This window comes from Melanerpes formicivorus, unplaced genomic scaffold (genome assembly GCF_026170545.1).
Source record: "Melanerpes formicivorus ecotype bairdi unplaced genomic scaffold, bMelFor1.0.p_v2 SCAF_6, whole genome shotgun sequence".
Taxonomy (NCBI): Eukaryota; Metazoa; Chordata; class Aves; order Piciformes; family Picidae; genus Melanerpes; species Melanerpes formicivorus.
Genome location: NW_027142358.1, coordinates 14,302,652 through 14,327,937, shown reverse-complemented (window position 1 = coordinate 14,327,937; position 25,286 = coordinate 14,302,652). Strand labels below are relative to the sequence as shown.

At 38.0% G+C, this 25,286-nt stretch overlaps 2 protein-coding genes across 8 annotated transcripts in view; one reads left to right on the top strand and one right to left on the bottom strand.

The window, feature by feature from the left end:
- DUSP29 (dual specificity phosphatase 29) overlaps positions 1-8,763 on the top strand; it is a 65,017-nt gene extending 56,254 nt beyond the window's left edge. For both annotated transcript variants that reach the window (XM_068139864.1, XM_068139865.1), the window contains 2 exons: positions 3,155-3,375; positions 7,553-8,763. In XM_068139864.1, coding sequence (XP_067995965.1) covers positions 3,155-3,375; positions 7,553-7,797 — 466 coding nt within the window. In that variant the 3' untranslated portion in view covers positions 7,798-8,763. The remainder of the gene's footprint in view (positions 1-3,154; positions 3,376-7,552) is intronic.
- A 1,025-nt stretch (positions 8,764-9,788) lies between these two features.
- KAT6B (lysine acetyltransferase 6B) overlaps positions 9,789-25,286 on the bottom strand; it is a 99,816-nt gene continuing 84,318 nt past the window's right edge. For all 6 annotated transcript variants that reach the window (XM_068139854.1, XM_068139852.1, XM_068139856.1 and 3 more), the window contains 5 exons: positions 20,229-20,460; positions 18,189-18,348; positions 17,330-17,596; positions 15,817-16,123; positions 9,789-13,995 (listed from right to left, as the gene is read on the bottom strand). In XM_068139854.1, the coding sequence (XP_067995955.1) occupies positions 11,507-13,995; positions 15,817-16,123; positions 17,330-17,596; positions 18,189-18,348; positions 20,229-20,460 (3,455 nt within the window). In that variant the 3' untranslated portion in view covers positions 9,789-11,506. The remainder of the gene's footprint in view (positions 13,996-15,816; positions 16,124-17,329; positions 17,597-18,188; positions 18,349-20,228; positions 20,461-25,286) is intronic.

Below are 25,286 nucleotides of genomic sequence, written 5' to 3'. Positions count from 1 at the left end.
GAAAAAAACAATAGAGATATCTTTTATGAACATTATCAAGTGCAAGACTAGGGGGATGTAGAGAAAGGAGAAGGAGTGTAGTGCTGCTTTATTTCCATATCAGGTTTGAAAACAAGCACTCTCGCTCTTGAAAAAGTGTCATTTCAGCTTTCTTCAAAAGATGAAGACTCCAAAGCCCATGGCAGGCACCTCTGGCAGTCATATGAACACTGTTCTCTACTGCAAAATAACCATGTTTCCTCAGATCTCTACACAACATTACGCATTACATACCTTCTGAAAAGCTCTCCATAGATAATGTTGTCCAGGGTATCTGCTGGAAGAAAGGTACCTGAAATTCTCTGTACAGCTTATAACCAGTAACTCAGCCTGCAGATGCACCAGCTGTTCACATAATACAGAACCTACACACTGACGCTGTTCCACATAGCCAGGGCAAATGCTTAGGTCTTGGTTCAATGAACAGGCTACCACCACCTACACACAGCACAATTTGAGGGAAAACACGAAGGCCTTGGCAGATTTGAGGGCTCAATACCAAGCATTCATTTTCTGGAGTTTAACAGGAGATGACTTAGTTACATCTGAGTATTTACAATGGACTTTTTGCAATAGCATTCAAGATTGAGCCACTGCTGCTTCTGATTCCATTTCCAGCCCAAGCTATGGAAAACAGAGAGAGCTAACAGAGTAACCATGTGCATATTCTGCAACACCAACAGGATGAAGGTAAAAAAAAAAAAAAAAAAAAAAGGCTAATGCAAATTGTGATGCAAAATTAGTAACTCACTGCTTGGCCTTTAATTGATTAAATAAAAATAGAAGGATTAATTCCATCCTGGGCCCCAAATTCACAGTGTGCAGCCACAGGTAAGACTAGGAGGTAGAGGGAGAAGTTCCTAGGAGTTTGGCCAGACTGAGCCAGCTGTTTATGCAGTTAGTGAAAGGCAATACCCCTTCTTTCTGAATGCCTTTGGAACACTGGAGCCACTGAACAGGACCACCAGAAACAAAAGCATTAGTTGTGCCCACTGTGTGAGAAGGCAATCTCCTGACAACCTAAATCAAGGAAAAAGGGACCACTGGATTTCAGATGAATCTAAGTACCAAATGTTAATAACTATCAGGTGACCTATTGTTTGACATTATCTCTGCTTGGAACAATTTAATTATTTAATTAAAAAGCTATCTAATATTAGCCTCAGTAGTGCTTGCAGAAGCCAAAGTCTGGTAGCATCTACAGTGCGTCCAAAACAATGTTTTCCCTGCAATCTTACTCGGCACATAGGTCTCCACTTGCAAGGGTTCCAGTCAAGCACAAATCTCTGACCTGAAACCACTGGTCTTTCACTGTTTGTTGAACACATGCTTTGGGCCAGGTCCAGTGAATGGAAAATGTTCTCTCTATCCCATCATCAGGGAGGCAAAATAAAGTAAGACAATTTAAAAGCAGAAGCTCAAGCATGCCAAAACCAAACAAGTATTCACTGCTCCCTTACTCTCTGACGAGGACATTTAATCTCTTTTTTAAATAGTGGCTATTCTTATAGTCCAGAACCGAAGTGCCTTTGCTGATAAGATGTATAGAATGCTGGGAAGAATCCTAAGGCAACAATCTCCTAGAAGGAATGAAAAAAGAAGTCTTTCTAGGTCAGTCACTGCAACAAGGATATAAAGGGAAGGAGTAAGCATTATATAACCCAAGGTGAAGGTGGAAAGTCAAAGCACTAGCAGCAAGATGCCCTACGCTCCAGAGTCTACAGAGCTTAGGCAGGTATCCTTGCAGTAACTGGATTTTTTATTTAGTTTTTAAATCATCTCATAGGAGACTTGCAACATTATTTCATGGCAAAAATGTCAGTGATGTCAAGACATCAACAGCCTGCTATCATGAGATAGGGCATAGGTAAGAACCTTCAGTATCCATAACCCTGTTAAATGCTCTTAGCACTAACTTCTTGACTGCTCAGAGGGGGATTTTTGACTTTGGCAGACACAGGGAAAGTGGAGTTAACATCAAGCTATTCTGAGCTGTCACCAATACAATTATGGAATGCAGCAACAGGTAATCCACCACAATGTCCTGTCTTATAGTAGCTGCACTTACACATTGAAATGCTCAGGAAATATACATTGAGATAGGTACTTCTGGTTGGAAAAAGCTCTTTTACACCAATGAATTTACTGCAGCAGTAGTTATGTAAAGAGAATAAACCCTACGTAAATTTTTTATATAAAGCTCAGCAGTATTCCTAGACACTAACAAAATGTGACAGCTTTTCCAAAACAAAGCTTTCCAACACTAAGAGCTTTCTGTAACAGACACACAGAAGGTTTTACATGCCTCTCTCTGCACTTCATGAAGAATTTCAGGCTGCTGGCATGAGTTTAGGGCACACAAAAATTGAGGAATTCATTCAGATCTTTTCCCTGTCCAAGGCGGACAATTAGGATACTGGGCTAATATATGACTTGCGCTGAAGGCTAGTATCAAATTTCCATAACCAGATTTTTGGTTTGGACCTCTGGTTTACCAAACATGACAGTAAACAGAAACCTGCTAGCAAGCTGCGACCACAGAAGGGAGTTGTTAGGTTTTTTTAGTTAGTTATTTTTTTAAAGTAGAAATGAAGGGGTAAAAAAAAAAAAAATAATCAGTAACTTAAAGGATGAAGAGCTCCTTTTTGAATCCCAGATGATCGATCTTCTCACGTATCACTGACTCTTTTACGAGCTCTGCAATATCAAGTGATGGGACAGAAGGGGAAAGCAGTATTCACAGGCTCTATTTCAAGTTCTGCCACTGAATTGCTTCTCTGATTTTAAAAAAAATGCATTATATACTTTTCTGTATCTCAAGTTTCCTCTTGTACAAGATGGATAGAAGCCAGTACAGCCTATACTACAAAGATGCCAGAAAAATAAATTCATTTTTAAGGTGCTCTAAAGACCTGGGAGAGACAGTTATGAATGCCAGAAGGACCAATCACTGTGAATGACAGTATCTTAAGATCTTTATAATGGTAAACGATGCATTTTTAAAGCATTATCAGTCTCATGAATGTTTAGAATCTATTGCATCATATTTTTATTAATTTTTCTGTCTTGCTGAGTAAGAGTTTCTTCATTCAAATGGAAAACCTTATTTTAACAGGAAAACTGCATTAGATCGCTACAGCCTTGGGAAGGCAGGCTTCACCCACATCCTCAACGCGGCCCATGGTCAGCGGAATGTGGACACAGGACCAGAATATTATGACAACATGAACGTGCAGTACCATGGAGTGGAAGCTGATGATCTCCCCACTTTCCAGCTCAGCCAGTTCTTTTATTCAGCTTCTAAATTCATTGACAATGCACTTCAGGATGAAAGAAGTAAGCAGGGTGCTGAAAGTGGTTAAAAGCAGTATTTAGTCTGACTAAAAGCATAGTACTACAACACTCAACCTTTGTGTGGAATGAAAAAAGTCCAACACAGTTTAACACAGAACATAAAACTAGTATGAGAGAATTAGCTTAAAAGAATTAGTATGAGAGAATTAGCTTAAAAGAAGAACTAGGACTTTTCTCACTGTAGAGCTAGTACCAACCCAAAAGCTCCTTTCCAAACTCTTGGATAGAAGTCCACATCACAGCTTGCAGAAATGTATCCTGTCTAATACTAAGGGTTTATTTCAGTTGTTTTGAAACCTTCATAAATATAGAGACACAGGTTCAATGGATTAGCTGTATTTTCCTCAAATTAGTCCCTATTAAGAAAAAATTCATGGATATTAGTTGCATAGATGTTGGAGTGGAACATGAATACTTTGCAGAGATTCCAGACTGTCACTCCACAGCTTCATGCTCTGCAGCATTGTATTCACTCAACAAATAAAACAACTATATCCCTACCTTGCCATTAGATTACCCCAAGCTAGAACAGATTTATCTCTCTGCCATCTTCCAAGCAGCAGGGGACCAAAGCAACACTGACAGCAGAGATCTAGAAACATTTCATTAAAGCCTTTGTAATTTCTCAGCTTCATTCTACAATTCATTATTTGCTGACCTCCAGCAGTGTTCCCTCAGAAAGCTCTACACTGATGTAAAATGCTAGAGCCTAAGCCTCACACTGGCTTCCAATATTATTCTTACTCCTTTTCCACAAATACTGTTTGGTTGATTGGTTGTTGGTTTGTGTTTTGTGGTGGGTTTTTTTGTGTGTGTATGTTTTCCCTTTTTAAATATCTCTACAGGACATTTTATCAGAAACCATTTGAGAAACTTCAGGACTTCCCTGCTGACCTACAGAGACCTTAATATTAGAGGATCACATAACAAGTTTCTAGCTTCATGTCAGCTTCTGTTCTCAGCTGTTTAGCTCAGCTGTAGTCAGCTACTACCTGGCTTGCCCCCAACAGGTCTTCACAATTTTACCCTTTCAGCAATTACAGTCCACAGCAACAGTCTCTTACTTTGGCTCAGGGATTAGCTTTCCAATAGACATTTACAGAACAACAGAATGATACCAGAAGCTAGATTAAAAAGTAAAAATAGACTCGTCTGTCTTACTTTTAAGAGGAGAAAAGACTGAAAGCAGTAACTAGTGCTCCCCAGCAAAACAACTGCCTTATTTGTGAGTTCACATCTGATGCAGAAAGACCCCAGTGTTTCAAGTGCCTAATGAAGGAATATTTACACACATCTTCCTGACTGATAAGGAGCTCCCAGATTCCTAAACGGGATTTTATAGCAAGTAACCAAGTACCTATCTTCAGTGGTAATAACATGGGATTTCAGTATATGGTACTAAATACTTCTGATCAGTAGTTAAATTACACTCAATTGCTACTTTGCATTAGAATAGAGTGAAGGAAAAGAGAGAGAAAAAGGGAAAAGGAAGAAAAAGTTGTCTTTTGGGACTAGAATGTATGTATCAATGAATTTACACTGGCTGGGATCAGACTTTAAGTCAGTTGATCAAATTAATTGAATATGTGTCTTCATACACTGGTTTGGGGTTTTTTTGCTAGGATGTTTTCAATAGCAAATGTTATCGCAACAATTTCTCATGCAAATGCAGAAGCCTCTGTCTGCAAGAGGACAGAAAGCTTGGCAATTTGGATGTAGTCAAAACACAAGCCTAATGCAGTGGGCTTAACTTTCAAAATCTTTGTGATCATGAAAAAACTCTCTGGTCAGAGTAATTTTTTGCAGCTTCAGCATGGGCAGATTGACTTAACAGCTAAGGTACCTCAGTTTTAAGTGCTACTTTTAGAAGGTAACTCAAACTGTTAAGCTTTCTGCAATTCTACAGATTTAGTATTTTGTTATTTAGTTCCTCAAAATGTAGAGGGGAATAGCATGGTTTAGTTGATTGCCATGGTTTAGTTGATTAGGTGGGTTGGATTGGTTGATAGGTTGGACATGATCTTGAAGGTCTCTTCCAACCTGGTCTATTCTATTCTCTTTCCATGTGAAGACATCATATAAAGATGGAGATTGAAAAAGGAATGTGAGAGGAAACATACAAGACAAAGACCCATGGCATTTCACCAAAACACCTCAACACTCATCACTCCATCTGACTCTGGAACAGGAATACTGCATCTACACAGATTTTCAAGAGAGACAAACCCAATTCAAATAACCAAAATAGTTCAGGGACCTGTCACCACTCAGCAGATGTCTGGCTCTGTGCACTAATACTTTAGACTTGGCCACATCTTTAAGGACATAAGTTTTTGGAATCAAGACTGCAAGAGAGGACTCCCTCTTGGGGAGGGAGGGTTCAGATTGGTCCTTATGCCAGAACTGAAAAGACTACAAAATAGTGCAGATGGAATATGGCTCCACAGAATTGTACCAGTGTTCTGCTCTAGCAGGCAGTCTAATCTTGAATATTCACAGAGGCAAGAACTGCCTTCATTTTCCTGCAATCGGGGCATTTTAGAAAATTATACAGCAATTTTTATTTTTTTGCCTTTAAGACAATACAAAACTACACATTTTCCCCTAGGTCCCTCGCATTTGCCACCCACACAATATAGAGCCTTCCTTGTCCTATCATGTATTTTATCACCTCAACAGCAACCCATTTACAAGATGGGAGCTCTAAAGAGAAGCACGAAGGGCTGAACAAATAAGAGTTTTCATCCGTTTCAAATATTTGCAGTAATAATAGAAGGGATTATTTCTTTCCAGGAGAGGAAGAGGCACTTTTAGTTATCAGAGAGACTGGAATTTTGCCAAGATGCCTCTAAGACTGTCTGCTGGGATTGGGATGCAGACTGTAACCATTAATCCTCTAGTGTTGGCAGTTCTTGATGCAGCCATTACATAGCAATGCTATTTGTGCCAAGACATCCTCTTCTGCCTGGAAGCAGAGGAGTTAATCGGCAGGAGTCATGGCTTTGCACCCAACACTTCTTCAGGAGGCATAGCTGACAGAGATAAACTATTATTGGCCCTGATAGGATTTTTTTTTTTTCCTGTGGCAATTCAGCTTAGCAGGGTGTTAAGGAAGAGTACTCCAAATCTACTTCCTTCAGCAGTTCAAGCCTTTATGAGACCCCCTCAAGGTCTCCAAATCATTTCTGGAAATCTTTTGAAGTGTTTTAAAACCTGTCAATCAGACCTGAACCCACTTACTATTAACTTCCTCCATCTAACCCAGACACAGCAAACAGGGAATGTTCCACTTTGGCTTACATCTTTGCTGGTATTTGAAGCCAAGGACTCTTCTGCCTCTGGAAGCTCAATGTTCAACCAAGCAACGTCACAAAGCAAAATCTTGAGGCACATTTATTCAGAAACAAGAACTATTAGCAGAGACTCTGCTTTCACAGTACATGAGGAGATGACCATATAAAATTCTCAAAGGCAGTGGTGGTAGCAAAATGTTACTTCCATTCAACGTGACAGGGTAAGGGTGACTAGCCAAAGGTTTCTAAAGCAGCTTTTCTACAGTTTAAGAGATGGTTTCTTCCTATCTCCTTGTTTATAACCCTATTCATTTCTGTGACTATTACTATTTGCTGCCCTTAAAAATGAGCCCTAAAACAGCCTTGTTACTTAAATTTTACAAATTACGTATTTAGGCACTAAGTGATGCGCTCTATATCCTGAAGGACATGATTGTCAGGGAAAAAAATAACCAACCAAATGAAAAAAACCCTCAAATTCTGTTAGCTTTTGTACCCAGCCAGAAGAAATGAGAAAGGCACTTCAATATATCCCATTTATCCTTGTGGAAGGATGGCTTGATAGCACATCAAATCCTCCCACACTCTTGTGCTTCGGTCATTATACCCTAACACAGAATTACACACACAATGTTTGTGAAGTATTTGCTTCATACACAGCTGCAGCCCCTAGACCTTCTCTGCAATCTTTGTTAATGTTATTGCAGCAAGATTTAAAGCCTCAGTTTCCCCACCTGTAAAACAATGGGCCCTACAAAAATGCTGGTAAGGGTAGCCAAACGACCAAAGAGAGGAGGGGCACTAAAGAAACCTTCACAGTTAATTACCCACGGTCATCTCTACATCATTTTTCTTTGTTTCTGCAGACAAGGTTCTGGTTCACTGTGTTATGGGTCGCAGCCGGTCAGCCACATTGGTCTTGGCTTACCTGATGATTTACAAGAACATGACAGTAGTGGATGCCATTAAGCAAGTATCAACACACCGATGCATCTTGCCAAACCGGGGCTTCTTGAAGCAGCTGAGAGAACTGGACATAGAGTTGGCACTGCAGAGGAGGAACACCAAAAACAGCCTGCCATCTGATGATGAGAACAGCACCGCGATCTAATATTGCTCCTGGCAGGACTGTGCTACTGGAAAAGAAACTCCATAAAAGGAGGGGAGGGGAAGGTGTAGTTAATTACACAGTCACCAGGATCATTTGTTATTTGGAAGGAAAAACAAAGTAATTTCAAATGCTGTCAAGATGAGAAAGACTGGAAGCCAAATTTAAACCTCATCTTCTTAGAATGTTCCAGCCTTACCGGAATTCTTTGATATATGAACAAATAAATATTACTCTCTGTAAAAAAAAAATAAAATAATCTTCTACAGCACAAAAGCAAGCACAATTTAAAACCCTCTTCAAGTAAAGTACACACACACACAAATCCTGACCTTAAACCCAACACATGGCCTTTGAAAGAGTAGAGTTAGGCATTCACAAGGAGATTTTGCAGGAAAAACAGAGGTATCAATTGCACAGATTAATTGCTTATTGCTTGAAGGATTTCACAGGAGTTTGCCTTTTTGTGTTGTTTCCTCGTATCTCCATGGCTGCTGGCAACCATCATGCAATGCTTGTAATTTATCTTTGTACTTATCCGTATAATAAATATCTTAACCTCAAATTCCCAGACACAGCAGAACACAATAAACACAACTATATTACTGTTAAAAAAACAAATTAGACATCACAATGTGAACAACATTCATGATAGACATACACAAACTCTGTGATACAGCCAATTAAGTATGCACACAACTGGATTAGAAAAAAAAAGAAAGAAAGAAAGAAAACTCAAAAGGAAGTCATTTGACACTCTGAAAATAAAGGAAGAGTCACAATGGGGGCTTAAAGCATCAAGAAATTCTTTGACAGGGTCCCTCAGCTCTTTCCACCCACCTCCATACACCTTCAAATGCACCTTTTCAGAGCACCTGTCTACTGATATTTCATTCATAACCTAGGCAGGCAGCAACTCTCCTATTCTTGTGTCTGATAATCCTGCCTTTCAAATACATGGCCCAGCTGTTTAGTTGACTTTGATGGAGAAAGTTGAATTTTATCACCTCTATGGCAGCAGCATTTTTCTTAGCATTAGCCTTACAGACAGGAATTCTGTACCAAAAACATACTAAAATACAACAAATACCTATCACCATTCCCCTCACAGTCAAGTTACAGGTTATTTTCTTTCTTGCATCCTGCAAGACAGCTTGGTAACTGCTGAAAACAGAAAAGGATTTGCATCTCATTTAAATGCAGAACTGCATTAAAACAAGGTTTTCCAGGGCCTGTGGATGGACATTTCTTTTGCATTCTGAGATGTGAAAATACAGAAGAAAAATAATTTAATTTCCTGCTGCCCAGCTGCTCTTTTGGTGGAGACAGACAGAGCTCTCAGACATCAGCCTCCCCCCTACTGGTAGAAAGCAAAATACTAGTAGTTGCCCCTCATTTTGTCCTGCATAAGAGATTAGGAAATTAGCACATGGCAGCACTGACATAATGGCAGAAGAATGTATCAACAATTTCCAAAGAACAAGATTCCAAGCTGCTCAGAAACTAGGAGCTGGTATTCTTACATGGAGATAAAGAATAGCACAGAACTGATTTCTCAATCCTTTCACCTTAGCTAGCAGCCTTCCTGCAGTGTTAGTGGGGATTCGGTGGCAACATGCACAGCAGAATAATTCTGAAAATTTAACAAGGTTTTTTTTTCTGGTGCAAACTCACATTTTCCCAGTTTAAACTTGGTCTACTCTAGAGCTCCACGTATAGAAAGTCCTCCTGATTTTTACAGACCTTCCACTGCTAGAAGTGTTTCTGTGTGCATGTGTTTGTGTGTTCACATACACATGGCATATACACAGGACTCAGAGGTTCAACACATGATCTGCATTGTCTTTAACCCAGCAACAATGACAGAGAAATTACAATTCTACCATTAAGCTACAATTCAAATACCATGTCTGTTACCATCATATACCCTTGTACATATATATTATCACTTTCTATACAAAAGGTTTCATATACGAAATATTGACAACCTTGTAATGTATTAAATACATATTTATTCAATGTTTTATTAAGATTATTAAAAAAATAATCTTAGATACTCTTTATTTTCACAAGGTGTATGCAATTACGATGAGTAACCTACGCTTAGACTCTTAACAGCTGAATCCAAACCCCATCTACTTTAATGGGCTTTAGATCATGCATGTGAGAGCACTAACAAACACTGTTTCAGGAGGCGATTCCCATGCAACATCAAACTATGACAAGACACAAGAGGCTAAAAATGGCTCATCATAATTTATTTTATGTTAAAATGTACAGCTTGGGGGTGGGGTGTTGTTTTTTTGCAGTTTTTATTTTTCTTTCTTGGTTGGGTTTTTTTTTCTTTTTTGTGGAATTTTAAGTGACTGACTAAAAAGATAACAGATAAATACAAGAGTGTCACTGAATCCTATTTTTACATGTATCAAGCCTCTTCTGTTTGGCCCTTACAGTCACTCTGTACAGGTACAAAGGCTACAAAAAAGGAAGCAATATAAACAGACACAAATAACTTTTGCCTTTTTACATGCGATCTGTAAGCTTAGTTTGAGCTATTCACACGCTACTGCTCTATTTTTTCCCCCTTAAAAAATAACTCCAATATTTTATAAAGATAGAAAAATCTACAGATGGAATGAAAATGTAAAGTTAGAGGCATTTCCATAAAATAGCAACTTTACACCAAATTCACTACTTTTTTTTTTTTAAATCCTGCCAAGTATTTGGACATCTATGAAAATGTTTCAAAACCTGACAAATAAACACTGAGATGTTTCAATCAACGGGGAAGGAAAAAAAAAAAGAAAGTCATAACAGTATTTATAAAACAGAAAGCTGCCATTTTTCCTATTTCAGCCCCAAAGAAACCGGTCACAAAAATGGAAAATAGTCTCAACTTTACACTAAACATACAGCAATAAACCCCTTTGAACTAACCAAAATGTGAATAGCTTTTGCAGCTTTTTTTTGTTTTTTTAATTATTTTTTACAAGTTTTATAATTAACAAAAATATAGTTCTGGGTTTTTTTTTGTTTGTTTGTGTTTCTTTTTTTTTTTTACCCCTCAAACTAGGGTAACCTAATCAAGGCAAAAAAATTAAGAAATGGCTTACTGTTAAGCACAACACTTGTACAGTACTACAAAATGCACTGTCACTAACAAAGACATTAGCGGCATGCAGAAGTGTCACCTTCAGAAACAAAATCATACGATAAAAGAACTGCTAAAAGGCATTTACATGTGGGGAAAGGAGAGAGAAAAAGCTCACGATCCAGTACTGTCTGATAGTTTTGGAGTCTGTTTATCCACTTTCTCAACGGGAGCAGGCACATAAAATGGCTGTGAACCATCAGATGCTGTGTAATTGCAGTTCATAGAAAGAGTTCTTCCTTTCCAGAGAAATTCAAGCTCAATGAAACAAATAAAAAAAAAAAAAAAAAAAAAGGAAAACCACCTGATTTCCCCCAAAGAAAAGAGAAGTTAAATCCCACAAAGTTAAAAAAAAAAAGTAAAACCAAAATGAAATGAAAACAGAACAAACCCCAAAAAAACTTGATATAAGGCTTTCTGCTGCATACAGCTTTTAAATGGTGCCAACAAATGTTTTTGCATTCACACCAATTGCTGGTTTTGAAATCGTACTCTCCAAAAGATATTTGTGCAGATCAATCCAATATACCACTGGTATGGTAGACTGTCTCTCCAAAGGGCCTACCTTCTCATGTAGGATCCATTAAGAGACTGTTTAGACATGCCTGTATTCATGTAGCCATGATGCCCTGGAGGAGTGTACATCATGTTACTGTGGGGTGCTGTCTGCATTGGTTGCTGTGCATATGGCTGAGTTCCCATCATCCCCATCTGCATCTGCATAGGATACTGGGGTGTTTGATTCATATACCCATGATTACTGTGATATCCACTATTCATCATTGGCTGGGACATACTATAACCATTCATAGCATTAAGGGTATTCATATTCATGTTCACCGAATTGACATTATAAGCTGGGGCTGGCATCAAATTTACACTCATGTTCATACCACGCTGCATCGTCAAAGTCCGTGTGGGCCCTTGCATGGCCACAGTCTGTGAAGCCCGCCCATAAATTTGTGGTTGATGGGCTGCAGCAGCAGGTGGCAGAGATGTGGATTTGGTTCTTACAGAAACGTGACCTTTGCTGGCCATCTGAGTCTGCAGTCTTTGGGTGTGGGATATTCCAATGTTTGATGAAGTCATGTTACGCTGCAAAAGGGGAGGTGGCAAATTCATGGGAGGAGGAGTAAGGTTGGGGGGAGGGGTCATGGTAGCCTGTGCTTGGGGTCCTCCAGGAACAGCATGCGGAGACTGAGAAAGCTGAACAAGCCCTGTATTACTTAAGGGGGTGGACAAAGAGGCACTGTTTGCATAGGAAGTTACAGCAGCTGAATGGCTGTAAGGCAAAGAATGATCCATAAGCGTGTTAGTTAACTGTTGCAGCTTGGCAAGGCTGAAGGTGGCAGATGGCTGTGAGTAATGCCCTGCTCCAAATTCACTCTGCCCCATTCTTTCATATAATCCAATGTTGGCATTGCCAGTCTCGGGGATTTCAGTTAACTGCATAGGTGGTGTAAAATTAGTGGCCATGCTGCACTGGGATAACTGTTGGTTGCTGCTTGGAGGTCTTTCAACAACACAACCTTGGGGAGATTTTACATTACAAGTGGGAGGAGAATTGATGTTTGTTTGTTGCATCATACTGCAGCTTCCATTAATGTTAGATATCTGCTGTGTCACAGCACAGCTGCTCTGTGTTAGGTTACTAGATGTAAGGCTACTGTAAGAGCAACTGTTTTGAGAAGAGTTGTTCCCACAGATACTACTACCCATTGTAGAATCATAACTACTTGGGTTTTCATAATTTTCTGTTGTGCTCTCAATGCTTCCCAAGTCACTGAACCCGCTATCCACAACTTGTTGCGAATGATCAGAAACCGAGGGAACATCCATCATTGGGCTAGTCTCCATGTTCTGTAGAGATGGCACAGAAATGGCACTTTGATCTGGGCTGATCTGGGCATAGCTGCTCTCTAAAGGAGCAACATTTGGACTACTAACAGAACGAACTGACTGGCTGGGATGAGAGTGCACAGATGAAACTGGACTACTGTGGTCAGACTGCTGACAATCATCCAGTGTGGTCATTTGGGGACTTTGGTCATTCTGGGCATAGTTTTGCAAACTTCTACAGGCCTCTTGAGTCTCTGCACAGTCCTGAAATGTATCTTCATGTTCACTTGCCTCTTGGGTTAGAGACTGAACTGCTTGAACAGTCTCTGAATCAATCTCCATGGTCTCAGCATTCTCTCCCTTGAAATCAGATTGTAATTCCTCACCAGCTTTTCGGTCCTGGTTGTTATCTGTATGATCATCATCAGATTCAGGCACTGGGTCTGAATCTGTAGCAAGTTCTTTCTGATCACTTTCACATTCATCAGCTGCAAGGTCCACACCGCAATCTATTAAACCCTCCTGATTTGAATTACCAGCTTGAACATTTATGTCTAAAAAAGATTGCTGTGTTTCCAAGATTTCTTTGAAATCTTCACCAGGCAATTCCTCTTTCTCTACTTCTGCTGAATCCATGTGGCTATCATCTTCATCATCTGCATCATGATCCTCATTGTGAGAAGGTTCTTCATCCTCCTCCTCCTCCTCCTCCTGATCATCCAAATGTGCAGGCTCCTCTTTTTGCAGAACCACCTCTTCTGCTTTGTCATTTTCTTGATCTTTTGAATTTATTTCACCACCTTCTACGTTCCTTTCTTCTTCCCCAGGTTTCATCAGATCATCTTCTTGTTTTTCTAAGGATTCACTGAGTGGATGCAGAGATTCAGGTTCTACCCCTTTTACCTCATCATCATCTGGTGGTGGTAATACTTCAAGAGGCTCTTTAATTCCTTCCTCCGTAACAGTAGGAACTGAGCAGGGCTTATCTTCAGTTACTTCCTTTTGTTCCTCCACGAGCACCTGATAGTCAGGCTCCATAGGAGTCTCAGGTGGAGTGTATAAATTGAGCTTAAAGCCAGGTTTTCTTTCTTTGCTTTGCCTCCATTTAGATGAACCACGCTTAACTCCTTTGGGCCAACCCTGCTTACTCTTTAAAGGTTCAAGATTGTCTTTAGTGCTTTCTTCCAACACAGCTACATCCTCTGTATTATCTTTGGGAGGCAACAAATAGAGACAAAAGAGAAGTCAGCTTGCACAAACTAGTAAGTATTTTCAAACAAACTCAAAAATAAACTCAAAATGTTTTATGAAATTCTGGAACAAGAGATCTCAAACCACAAAAGAATGACACTGTATCTACAACTCAAACATACTTACACAGTTAAGTCATACTTGTTTGGTGGCCTTTTAACAGTTAGTATCAGAACCACCATTTCATTATACAAACTAAGGCAAAAATACCGTCCAATTATTTACCAACTTTTGTTTTTAGAATAGAGATAGGCCATCAATTTATATAAATATCAACTTAATGCATATTCATCTTATTTGACAGTAATAATATGTGTCTGGAGTTTCCTGTTTGACCAGTCTGAAGGACAAGGCATAGTGAGCATATAGCCATGCTTTAGTACCAACACAAAAGAAGTGGTTACTTCTAGTACATTCTCATAGGCAACATATCATGCTCACAATACACAAAAGGTAACTGAAGTTAAACACGGAGTGTGTCAGAACACTCCACTGACCATAAAATCTACCCAAACACATTCACTCCTCTACTCTTTTCCCAGATACCACTTATATATACATGAGAAAAAGGAGAAGTTTTGGGATACAAGATGCTGCGCACTTGGGAGTGTAATGGCTTCAGTGATACTTCTTTGCCAAGTTCTGCCTCTCACTGTAGTTTTTAACACTGCTACAGTCAATTAATATGATGACACAGTCCATAGACAAATACACAGTATGAGTCTAGCTAAAACAGTGCAAATCTAGCCACTGGGACACAACTGGAACACCCTGAATTTGCTGCCATTAGTTTAATTCAGTTCTGTTGAGAAGCAGAACAAAGCAGCCATATTCTAACGTACACATGTTTGTACCAGTACCAACATTTGTACGTGTGGTTGCTCTAGTCACAGAAAAGCTGTTTAAATCAGTGCATGATCCCTCAACTGAGGATAACCAAGATTAAAGACCACATGCAGTTATTAAAATACTAAAACAGTACATACTGGATTCTTAGAGAAAACATATAGACCTGAGAATCCATTCATTCATTCTGGAGTTAAAACTTGTAAGTGCAATTTGAGAGCCAGGAGGTCAAGAGATGAGTAGACATTCAGAATAGCTTGTTAGTAGTTTCATTAGCCATCCATTAGCTTTTCTGCCAGGAAATATCCTTGAAATCAAATCAGGTAAGCAGCTTTGAAAGAACACAGTTAAACTATCCCTCTCTTTTCTGGGGAAATAAAATAGGGACTGTACTGCTGAGGACATACTGTGCCCCAGAAACAACAAACATTTCATTGAATTACCAACAATGCCGAACAGAAAGGTATTTGTGGAAATCAAATCTTACTTTTTGCTTGTATCCTTTACCAAGGACACAAACCCAGTATTAGATAACATTCCAGTGATACCTCTGCTCTGTTGAGTATGAAATGCCCCGTTGTAAGGATATAAAAGTTGGCTTTGGCAACATGACAAGGACTGTAGTGCTTCAGACTGGAAAACATTTGTTTTCTGACCACAAAAAACAGATTATAATCTTAATGGGTCACGTATAAAAAAAAAGGTAGTAAACAGAAACAAAACACAGAAAACCTGAAGCCACCACTGAATTCCAGTAAAATATGTGAGAATAATGGCTCCAGAAGAACTTCTAAGCAGAAAGTATTATTAAGATTTTAAGAACAAAAGAACTAAAATCTCATGGAAAATTTTCAGATTTATAGCAAAAATAAACACTTCCTTTGAAGGCCACCTGACAATTTTGTGAATATATAATAAGAATATTTTCAGCTTACTTGTACAATTGTCATCACTCCTGTAACAACAAGTATCCTTCTCCTCCTTGTTTGGCTCTTCCTCCTCCTCCTCCTGTTTCTGCTGCCCAGGTTGATACACAAATGGTTTTTTAATCACAGGCTTCAAGTCATCATCTTCCCCATCCACCTCACAGGTTGGTTCCAGCTGTGGCATGGGACGCTCCTCATCTGAGTTATCAAATGGCTCATTCAACACCTCTGTTGTTTCAGAAATGGTCTCTGTTGTAACGCTGCTATTAATCCTTCGGCGTTTACGGCCCCTTTTCTTTTTCAATATGAAAGGTCTCTGAAAAATAATTGCACAAATATAATTCTTCCTACACTCCTCTTTGTCACCTGACTCTGAGCATTAAAAAAATACGTTTTTGTGAAGTGAGTTTATAATAAACTATTAATTAAACAAACTAAAATCTTACATTGCATCAAATTCACATGTAGATAGAATCTAAAAGTAAAACATCTAAACATTTAAAGTAGGTATGTACCTATACATGCACACAAACCCTTCTGCAGGTGAAAACAAAGAATACCATTTTCTTCATATTGCAATGATTTACCCAATTCTTTAAAATAATATTCATTGCAATATTAAATAAACTGTACTTACACATTTTTCCTCTGTAGATTTACAATTCCCCAACAACCTTTTCATGTATCCAAGTTTATTCCTCTACATTTCTGGTTTCTGCTACTTTAGAAATAAGTATGTATGTAGAAAAGTAGGTAACAGGAAAGGAAGTGCCCCTCAAGCTTAAAATGCGTCTCAACAATATAGTACAAGAATCCTACAGTTGGATGCGATAAAGAAAAAAACCCTGTTCAACAGTTTATATTTCTGTAACTATGAATTTTTACAGATTTGCAGTTATTTTTAAGAATGCTCACATAATATCAAAAAAAAAAGGATACTCCAGTATGCTAAGGAGACTGGATGAGAGTAGGACACTTGGGTTACTACTTTAAACTGCTCACCTAGCCAATTTTTCAATTAAATGATGTAAACACTGCAGAAAGCAGAACTTCTAATTTCCAGAAGTTTTAAATGTTAAGAATATGGGTTATAAAAAACATTTTGTAACAGCATTTGTTTTAGAAAATCAGTGCTCCCCTTTAAGAAGTAACTATATCAAAAAGGATGAAAAGACAAACTTTACAGCCTGGGCTCCATCTTAAAAAGAAAAAAGACAGACTCATAGAAATACTGAACCAATACCAAAGCCAAACAGCAGAGGGCAACCACTAGTTGAAATATTAACAGGAAATTCTGATTTTTTGTGTCACTAGTACTTAACATTTCTGTTAAAAACCAGAAAGATGAAAAGTCAGATGGAAGGAAAAAAACATAAGACAGGAGTTGTTCAGTGTCCAAACAACACAGAAAGGATTAAAACAGTCTTGTAAATGTTTGTAAAACCCCAGATTATTTTCATGAAAACAAATGGATTGAAATCAGAGATGAAGGATGTTAAACCAAACCATTAAAGTAACACACCTTTCTTTTCATGGCCAGTGATTGTGGCTTTGTCAGCCGGGGAGGTGAACTCTGGTGTTTCTCATCCCCGCCATCCTCCTCGCTGCTCTCCTTAGATTGCTCTGTGGATTGCCCTCGCTCTCCCACCACTACCACACTTTCTGGAGATCGCAAATATTTATTTTTAGATTGTACTTTTGCAGGTGATTGCCTACTGTTAGTTCTTGTGGAGAATATCTCTTGCTCCTCCTTTTCCCAGCAGCTAGCTTGTTCCATTAGACGCTCAGCCTGAAGGGTTGAGGTTGAAATAATGGGTCACTGAAACAGCATTTGAGTAGCCGTACCTTTTACATTCTAAAGAGTTACAATAAGTCAACCCTGATTACTGCTGGCTAACCTAGGAACAACATTCCAGCTGAATCATCTAGTAACTCCTTTACAACAGTTAGGATAACAAACCAAAGAAGATTGCATTTCATGGGATATTTAGCACTATTAATGATGCAGTGAATTGATTTAAGTCCTTTAGCACTACATTACATGCCCACTGACATGGATCACTTTGAGCAAGCTCGTAACACAAAGAATCGATTGACACTGCAGCCCCTGAGCTCTGCACCAAATTTGATCTGATTACATGCTCTTTGACTACCTCAGGAGTGATAAATACCTCTCCATGACAAGTGATTTATGCTTTCAAGTCTTCATCCCCTCAAAGTTACAGTATCTTGCTGCACAGCTTCCAAATATTGTATATTACAATAGTATCAGTATCTACTATCATTAAGCACTAGTCAGTGCTAGAACTGGCCTAATGCTGAATATTCAGTGATGAATTCCAAAGCAAGTGCAAGTCAGATTAAGAAGTTTCTGCTATTACCTCCTTTTCTGCTTCTCTCTCTTCTTCAGAAACTGCAGCATTAGAAACTAACAAAGGAGTCCATCTCAAACTTTCAGGATCTACTTCATTGATACGTGGATTCGCTTTCAGTTTCTCCATATGACTTGAAATCAGCTTTTCCCTTCTAATAATTACAAATCTACAATCCAATAAGCAGTAATATATTTTAGAAAGTGATCACCTACAACAATCTTCCTACAGTTTAAATTCTTTTGCACAAGAACCTGCAAAAATACATGGGTAAATGGATACAGCAAACTAAAAATACCAGCTGACACACACAGGTAACACACACTACTGTCTGCTAGCAAAGAAAGTTTATTAAGTGAAAGCCTGTGGATCATCAATTAAAGAGTAAGAAAGTCATCAATATTACAATGAATATGGCACCTAACTGGAAGAGAAAGTAAGTTGGAAACATAGGGTTTTTTCTAATGAAACATAAAAATGTATCTTAGAAAACTTTCTAATTACTATGAAAAGTAGGTGAAGACTAACACAACAGTACAGCATGCTAATATATACTAGCACACATCCCACCAAAATCCTGTTACAAAGAGCCATGCAATTCTAAACAACAAAAAATGCCCTTTTGTTTCAGCAAGGAGTGCTGAAACATTGCTTTTCACAGACAGAATGCTTAAAAAAACCCAAAAAGTCAGATCAGGTGAACCCTTTTCATGGAATTGTGACAAAATTCCACTTCACTTCTTGTCAGATAAATTTAACAAATGTAGGAAACGGTAAGTAGCCATCCCAATTCCCAAAGTTAGTGTCTGACAGGAATCTCAAAGATGTGATCTCTTCCTGGCTCAGCCACAGACCTGGATACTTTTAGCCAGGTCAATTCATGTCCCTGCCTAAGCTTTACTACCTGTGATAAAAGATGAACTGACCTTGTTCATAAACTATTTTAAATCCTAGAGATTAAAAAAATGTTATTGATCTAGTGTGGGGTGTCCCTGCCCATGGCAGGGGGGTTGGAACTAGATGATCCTTGTGGTCCCTTCCAACCCTGAATGATACTATGATACTATTTATTAACTGAATGTCAGTATAATGGGCCTATAGTAATTTGCAGGGCATAAGCTGCATATAATCACTTCTTTGAAAACTTGCATTCTCACTAGTTTGAAACTTACTATAATTGAATACTAGCACTGGTGTACATAGAAGTTACTGAGGCTGAGCTACTCCTGATTGTCTTTCGATTTTTTGGCAATCCACTGTTTGTGAGGCAGTTCTGCTTAATTATGAAGTTTCCATTGATTGGAATATCCTGAAAGAATTAAGAAGCTCTTCAGAAACACAAATACCATTGGAAGTCATTTAAGGCATTTTATGAAAAATGAGCACAAACAACAAAACCAACCCTCTTAAAAATCTAAAATACCAAATTAAGATCATTAAGAAGCAAGGTGTTTACAAAACAGGAACTCACTTTCCCAGTGTACTGATTTTCAGCACTGATCATAACCTAACACAGAAATTTGCATTCCCAGTGCCTTGGACAGGAGGACTTCATCTAGAGCTAATCTGATTCCATGACTTGTGTGAATTCAATAATGACTGGGGGAAGGGGGGGGGGGGGGGGGAATTAAAAAAAAAAAAGTGTGTGGAGGACAAATTGCCATCCACAAACTGAATTTTTCCCCTCACTGGTATTCAAAACAAGACATTTGCAAAGCAAGAGTCAGGAACCGTGCTTACAGACAATGATAAATAAAACAAAATTCCTCACTGAAAGTGTTTCAAGCTGGCCAGATCCTTCTAATAACGATTTAATATGAAAGAGGATCCAAAACCCCACCATTTGTTTAGGGAGAAAAAATTATCTAAGACCCCATTAACAAGACCTGGCTGTACCAATTTCTTCATTAGGATGGATATCATTCATTTTAACAACAGACATTTTACACAGGCATTTTTCACATCAACTATTTCCTAAGTAGAGTGTGAATGTTTTGTCTCAGTATTTTATATATATAGATGTAATTTTATTTAACAAGATTCACTGACCTATCTTCTCTTTTATCTATCATGCTATGTTGCTGCAGGGTTGTGGCAATATCATGCGGACACATTCCAGTAGCTCGACTCATTCCTTTGATGCTGATTTGTTTTTCATGGTGGCAGTTAAGGTATTCTAATATGACACTTTTCCAGTAAGCCAAGTATGAGAGACGACCCAGATCAGACAATGGCTTTTCAGGGGATCCTGCTTGACCCTCTCTTCTAGAAAGTAAATAGCCTAGAAGGAAAAGAATCAGAGTACTTTATTGAGATAACAGAACTAATGAATTTTAACTTCCTCATAAGCAAACTGGCATTAATAGAAATATCAGCACAACTGATGATGTTATTGTTAGCCCTTGCAATTAAAGAAATCCTATCTACAGAAGAGGTTGGTTTTCATCCTTATAGTGATATACAGTAAGATTAAATCCTTACTAGAGACTCAGATCTTATGAGAACCTTCTAAACCCAAGGCAAAGAAGAAAGCAAAAGCCCATATATTTCAGAACAGGTTTCATCATACAATATCTCATCTAGAACTACAACTGTTTGCCTTTTTGAGAAACTTTTGCATGAGTTACATCATTGAAATCAAGGATTTTCAGAATCATCTCTAGAGGAAGTGTCACAGGCATGAAGTCAGTTTTCTTCAAGAAGGCCCAGGTGACCTAAGTTTTACAGTTGTATTTCACAGGTGTAATGTAATTCACAATTTGAACCATTACAAGAAATAATTTTTAAATTATCTCCTTTCATTCACATTCAAAATCTTTCACAGAATTCTAGTTTGCAGTCTTCAAGACAGTAACTGATCAGCTGTTACACAATACAACACCTTTATTTTACATCCTATGAATGTTCCAAGCCCTTTTTAACTCTCTTCAGCTTTAAGAAGCATTTACAATTTAAATAAAACACAGCTGCTTCAAGATAATAAAAGCCTGGTATTTGCCACCATTAAAACTACTTCAGGATAAAGAAAACAAACAAACATTAATAATAAAGTGTATCCTTTCACAGTAATTTATCCCTCCATGATAGGTATTCTGCAATGAGCCTTTACAAACACTAGTAAAACATGGGCCTTAAACGTCAGGCTTATAAAAAGCTTATTCCACCATAAGCATCAACATCATGGAATTACACTATACAGAAGCCATTTGGAACTCATCAGCATAAACACTTCTTCTGCCTTCCTATATTCTTAAGTCCTTTTTTTAAAAAAGAAAAAAAAAAACAAAAAAACTAGTTTGAATCTCTACTTCTAATTTTTAATGATTACATTAAAACACATCTAGTACAGCCATGTCACATTTGCTAAACAAATCCTAACTTCTTCAGAGTTTCTCCTAGCTAGAAATTAAAAACATGATTAACATCCAGCTTTGCATGAAGCAGTGGCTGTTTCCATATTTTTCTGTATGCTGTATCATATAAAAACTGTGCTCAAACACGTATCTATTTTTATTTATATAATTATGAAATGCACACACACATACACTTCTACATATGTATTTACTCAGCTGCCTTTTTAAAGGGCAATGGAAAAGTTCCACAACAGAATGTGGAAAATACATACACATTGGTCATCATGCTCCAACTTCAAGTTTGCAAAAAATGTTTATACAAAAAACCAGACATCCTACTACACTCCAAGTGATCTACAAAAACATAGAATCTAAAGCAAGTAGAGTAATCATCCTATCTGTTCACATGATTTATGTAAAAAATGCCACAGCTTCAGGAGGAACAGCACCCCCCACCTGCCAACTTGCACACAGACATCAACATAAAGCCTGCCTACACCTATGTGGTACCACTGGAAGGTAAGTTTACTGGCAAGTAATAAATTTACTGGAAATAATTTTTTTTCTGTGTTACAGAAGAAACATTACCTTAAAACTTAAGAAATGGAGGGTGTTTTAAAGTCACAGTGTATTTTTTTTTTTTTAACTAGATGACACATCTTAGTATTATGTAACCGGCACTGACAGAAAAAGCCAAAGTTCACATTCAAAACCACATTGCATCCTGAATAGTTTGAAGGTAAAGAATTGTTGGTTTACTTCCAACTGCACAAATGGAGACCTAAGCATTTATACACACACCAAGAAGAAATTTTCCATCAGATTGTTTGTAACACAGAAAGACAAGCTTTATGCCAAGACATCATTACCTACAGAAAAACATGTAAAACTGCAGCAGTACAAGTATTGAGAAAGTCTCAATTAAAAACCAGGGAGAATAACCTAGATTTTAAAAATAAATCCACGAGGAGAACTTAAAATTGATTAAAGTAACTTTACAGTTTAATCTACCAACTTCACATTCAAGAACATTTGGGCACTAATAGAAAGTGTTTGTAGGCTGTTTGCATGACCTGCATTTCACTCATGTATTTCTACATACTTGAAAATTACTTTGGCAAGAATTTTCTTTCTCTGCTTTTCTGTTAGTAAACATCATACAAGGTTTACTAAGAAACCACCATCAAGAGTTTGGAATAAATTGTTAGGAAACCACAAGTAGCTCTAGTGTTTTACTAGCGTATCCTTGCTCATCAGATCCTTCCAATGGCTGGGAACTTTGAGACACGTTCTTCCTGGCTATTTTCATATAGTTTTTACTCTTCATTAAAGCAATGCAACTTCACCTGCATGGCAGTAACATCTGTTGGCATTCTTTTCCTACCACTCTAGATTACAACCTATGCTTATCCAAGATATTCATTCTACAGGATCAGAAATAGGAATCAGAGGCAATAGCTCTGGTTACATGTAGTGAGCACTGAATGGAAGGTTTCTCTTAACAGATTCTGTGATTTGAATGACATCTATTAAATTAAACTTACCAAAGAGACGCCAAATAATTGATCTAAGTTGCAGGTAAATAAAAAACACTGATCTTGGTAGCTCGTGTATCTATCCTGAAGCATCTGAAATGAGTACAATATGCCCCTGTTAAACAGATTCCCCCGGTGTCATTGTGCCTACCTACTCTTAATAATGGATGGTCTCAAACAGGAAACCTGAATGAACTTTCTTTAACTGAAACCTCTGATATGAGACCATGAACAGCAGCAACATTCAGAGGACAAAAATGCAACTTCTCCCCACCCAACCCCCAAGAATAAATGTATTATATAAATATAAATATACATATAAATGTCACTGTATGGGACACAAAAAAGCCCACAATAAAATTTAAGACCTAATCTAAAGAAACAGCTACTTGTTTTATCTTCTGGGTATGAATGATAGTGTCACAAAAATTAAATAGTCAAAATACCATTAATGATTTCTTGCCTTATCTCCAGCCTCATTGTGAAGCAACACGTCACATCAAAAAAAAAAAATCAAAGGCCGTAAATTGCATGTAAATCTTATTCAAGATTTAAAACAGTAAGAACTTCAGTCTGAGAAAGTTAATGTAAAAAAAAATATATATATTATGCATTGAACAAATTTAGGGGATAATCATACATTAAAGCATATATTTAAAGAAATCAACTTGAGCAGTATGTTGTAATTTCAATCTACAGCATTTCTAGCATGTAGCTCCTCTGAAACAGCTACAGCAGTCACAATTACATGAAAACAATGCTTTTAGTACCTCTGTGTCCATTCTCCAGAAACTTTCAGCTAGTTAACTACTGATTCTGGAACGCTTAGTTCTATCTCTTTAAACAAAAAAATATGAGATCAGGCATCCAACTTGAAAGTACTCTGTTCTAACAGAGACCAATAGAAAAAATCCAAGGGATAGACTAGACCAAGCAACTATCCTGAGAAACTAACACACAAACAGAATTACCTTGGCTCTCTCCAAACAAATGGAACTCATCAGATGTGTACCATCCCCACATCAGTTGACATTTTCTGAGAGGTTGGTAAGCTTTGCTAAGTATCAGTACCTTCTGCAAGTAGCACAGAGTCCACCTCCTTCCTCCATTCACATGGGCTCAATAGTACTAATCTGTGTTGTCATTTCCACTAATATGTCTGGTACTGATGTGAACTGCATCTTATAGCCTAGCTGTGTCCTGAAAATCATCTAAAAATTGGGATAGTATCAACCCCCTTTTAGTCCTTTAGTACTTTTATGCAGAAAACCAGAAAAAAACAAACAAACAAAAAAAAAAACTGTTTCTTTGAGTGTGTTTAAGACTGACCACAATAGCCATTAGGTTTCCAAGTAAGCGGAGCAATTTAACTGTGCCTGAGTTACACACAGTAGCTGTTCAACATTGATACGTATATTGCACAGGATTGAATGAACACTTCATTAGTGGTTTTCTAGTCACCTGAGAAGCGAGAGAACATAGCTAATATGAAAGCTCTGAATAGCATTTTTGATGTAATTACATTCACTATTTCCATTAAAAAACCCAAACATAACACACACAACATGCTGGAACAACTTTAGAAATGCTGCATTTTCTATTAAACACAAAGACTACTTTGTCTAGTTTAAAAGTAAGCAATAGTTGGTTGGCTAGCATCCACACTTTAGAAAATAAATTCTAGCAGAATAGGTTCAAAGAAGGTAAAATAGAGGGCTCTATTTGGCTTGTACAGTAAGTGTATTAGTCCTTTTTTCATGAAGGACATCACTTGCAACCCCCACAGGGCAGACTAGTACTACATTTTACTGAAAATTCAACATAACCAGAACACAATCCACCCAGAGCATCCTGAGGTAGTTTCAACAGAATCTATTCCAAATGATGCCATAGGTTGACTGTCTAGTATCATTTCTTGTGGTCTACTATCCACGTGTTACCTCAACAGACCATCTGACAGCTCAGCCTCACAATGCCACATGTAATGGACACTGTACTGATCTACCACAATTCTTACACTCCTTTAACTTCACTGCTTACAGGCTAACAAGAGGGAATGACACCAGAGAGGCAACTCACTCATGAGGACATCATGCGTGATGTTTCATTATTGTTCTGAAAATCTCTCACCTCATTGTATCACACTGCAATACATATCATTGCCTTCAGCAGAAATGGACAGAATCAGCAAATCATGCCTGAATGGCCAACAGAGTACT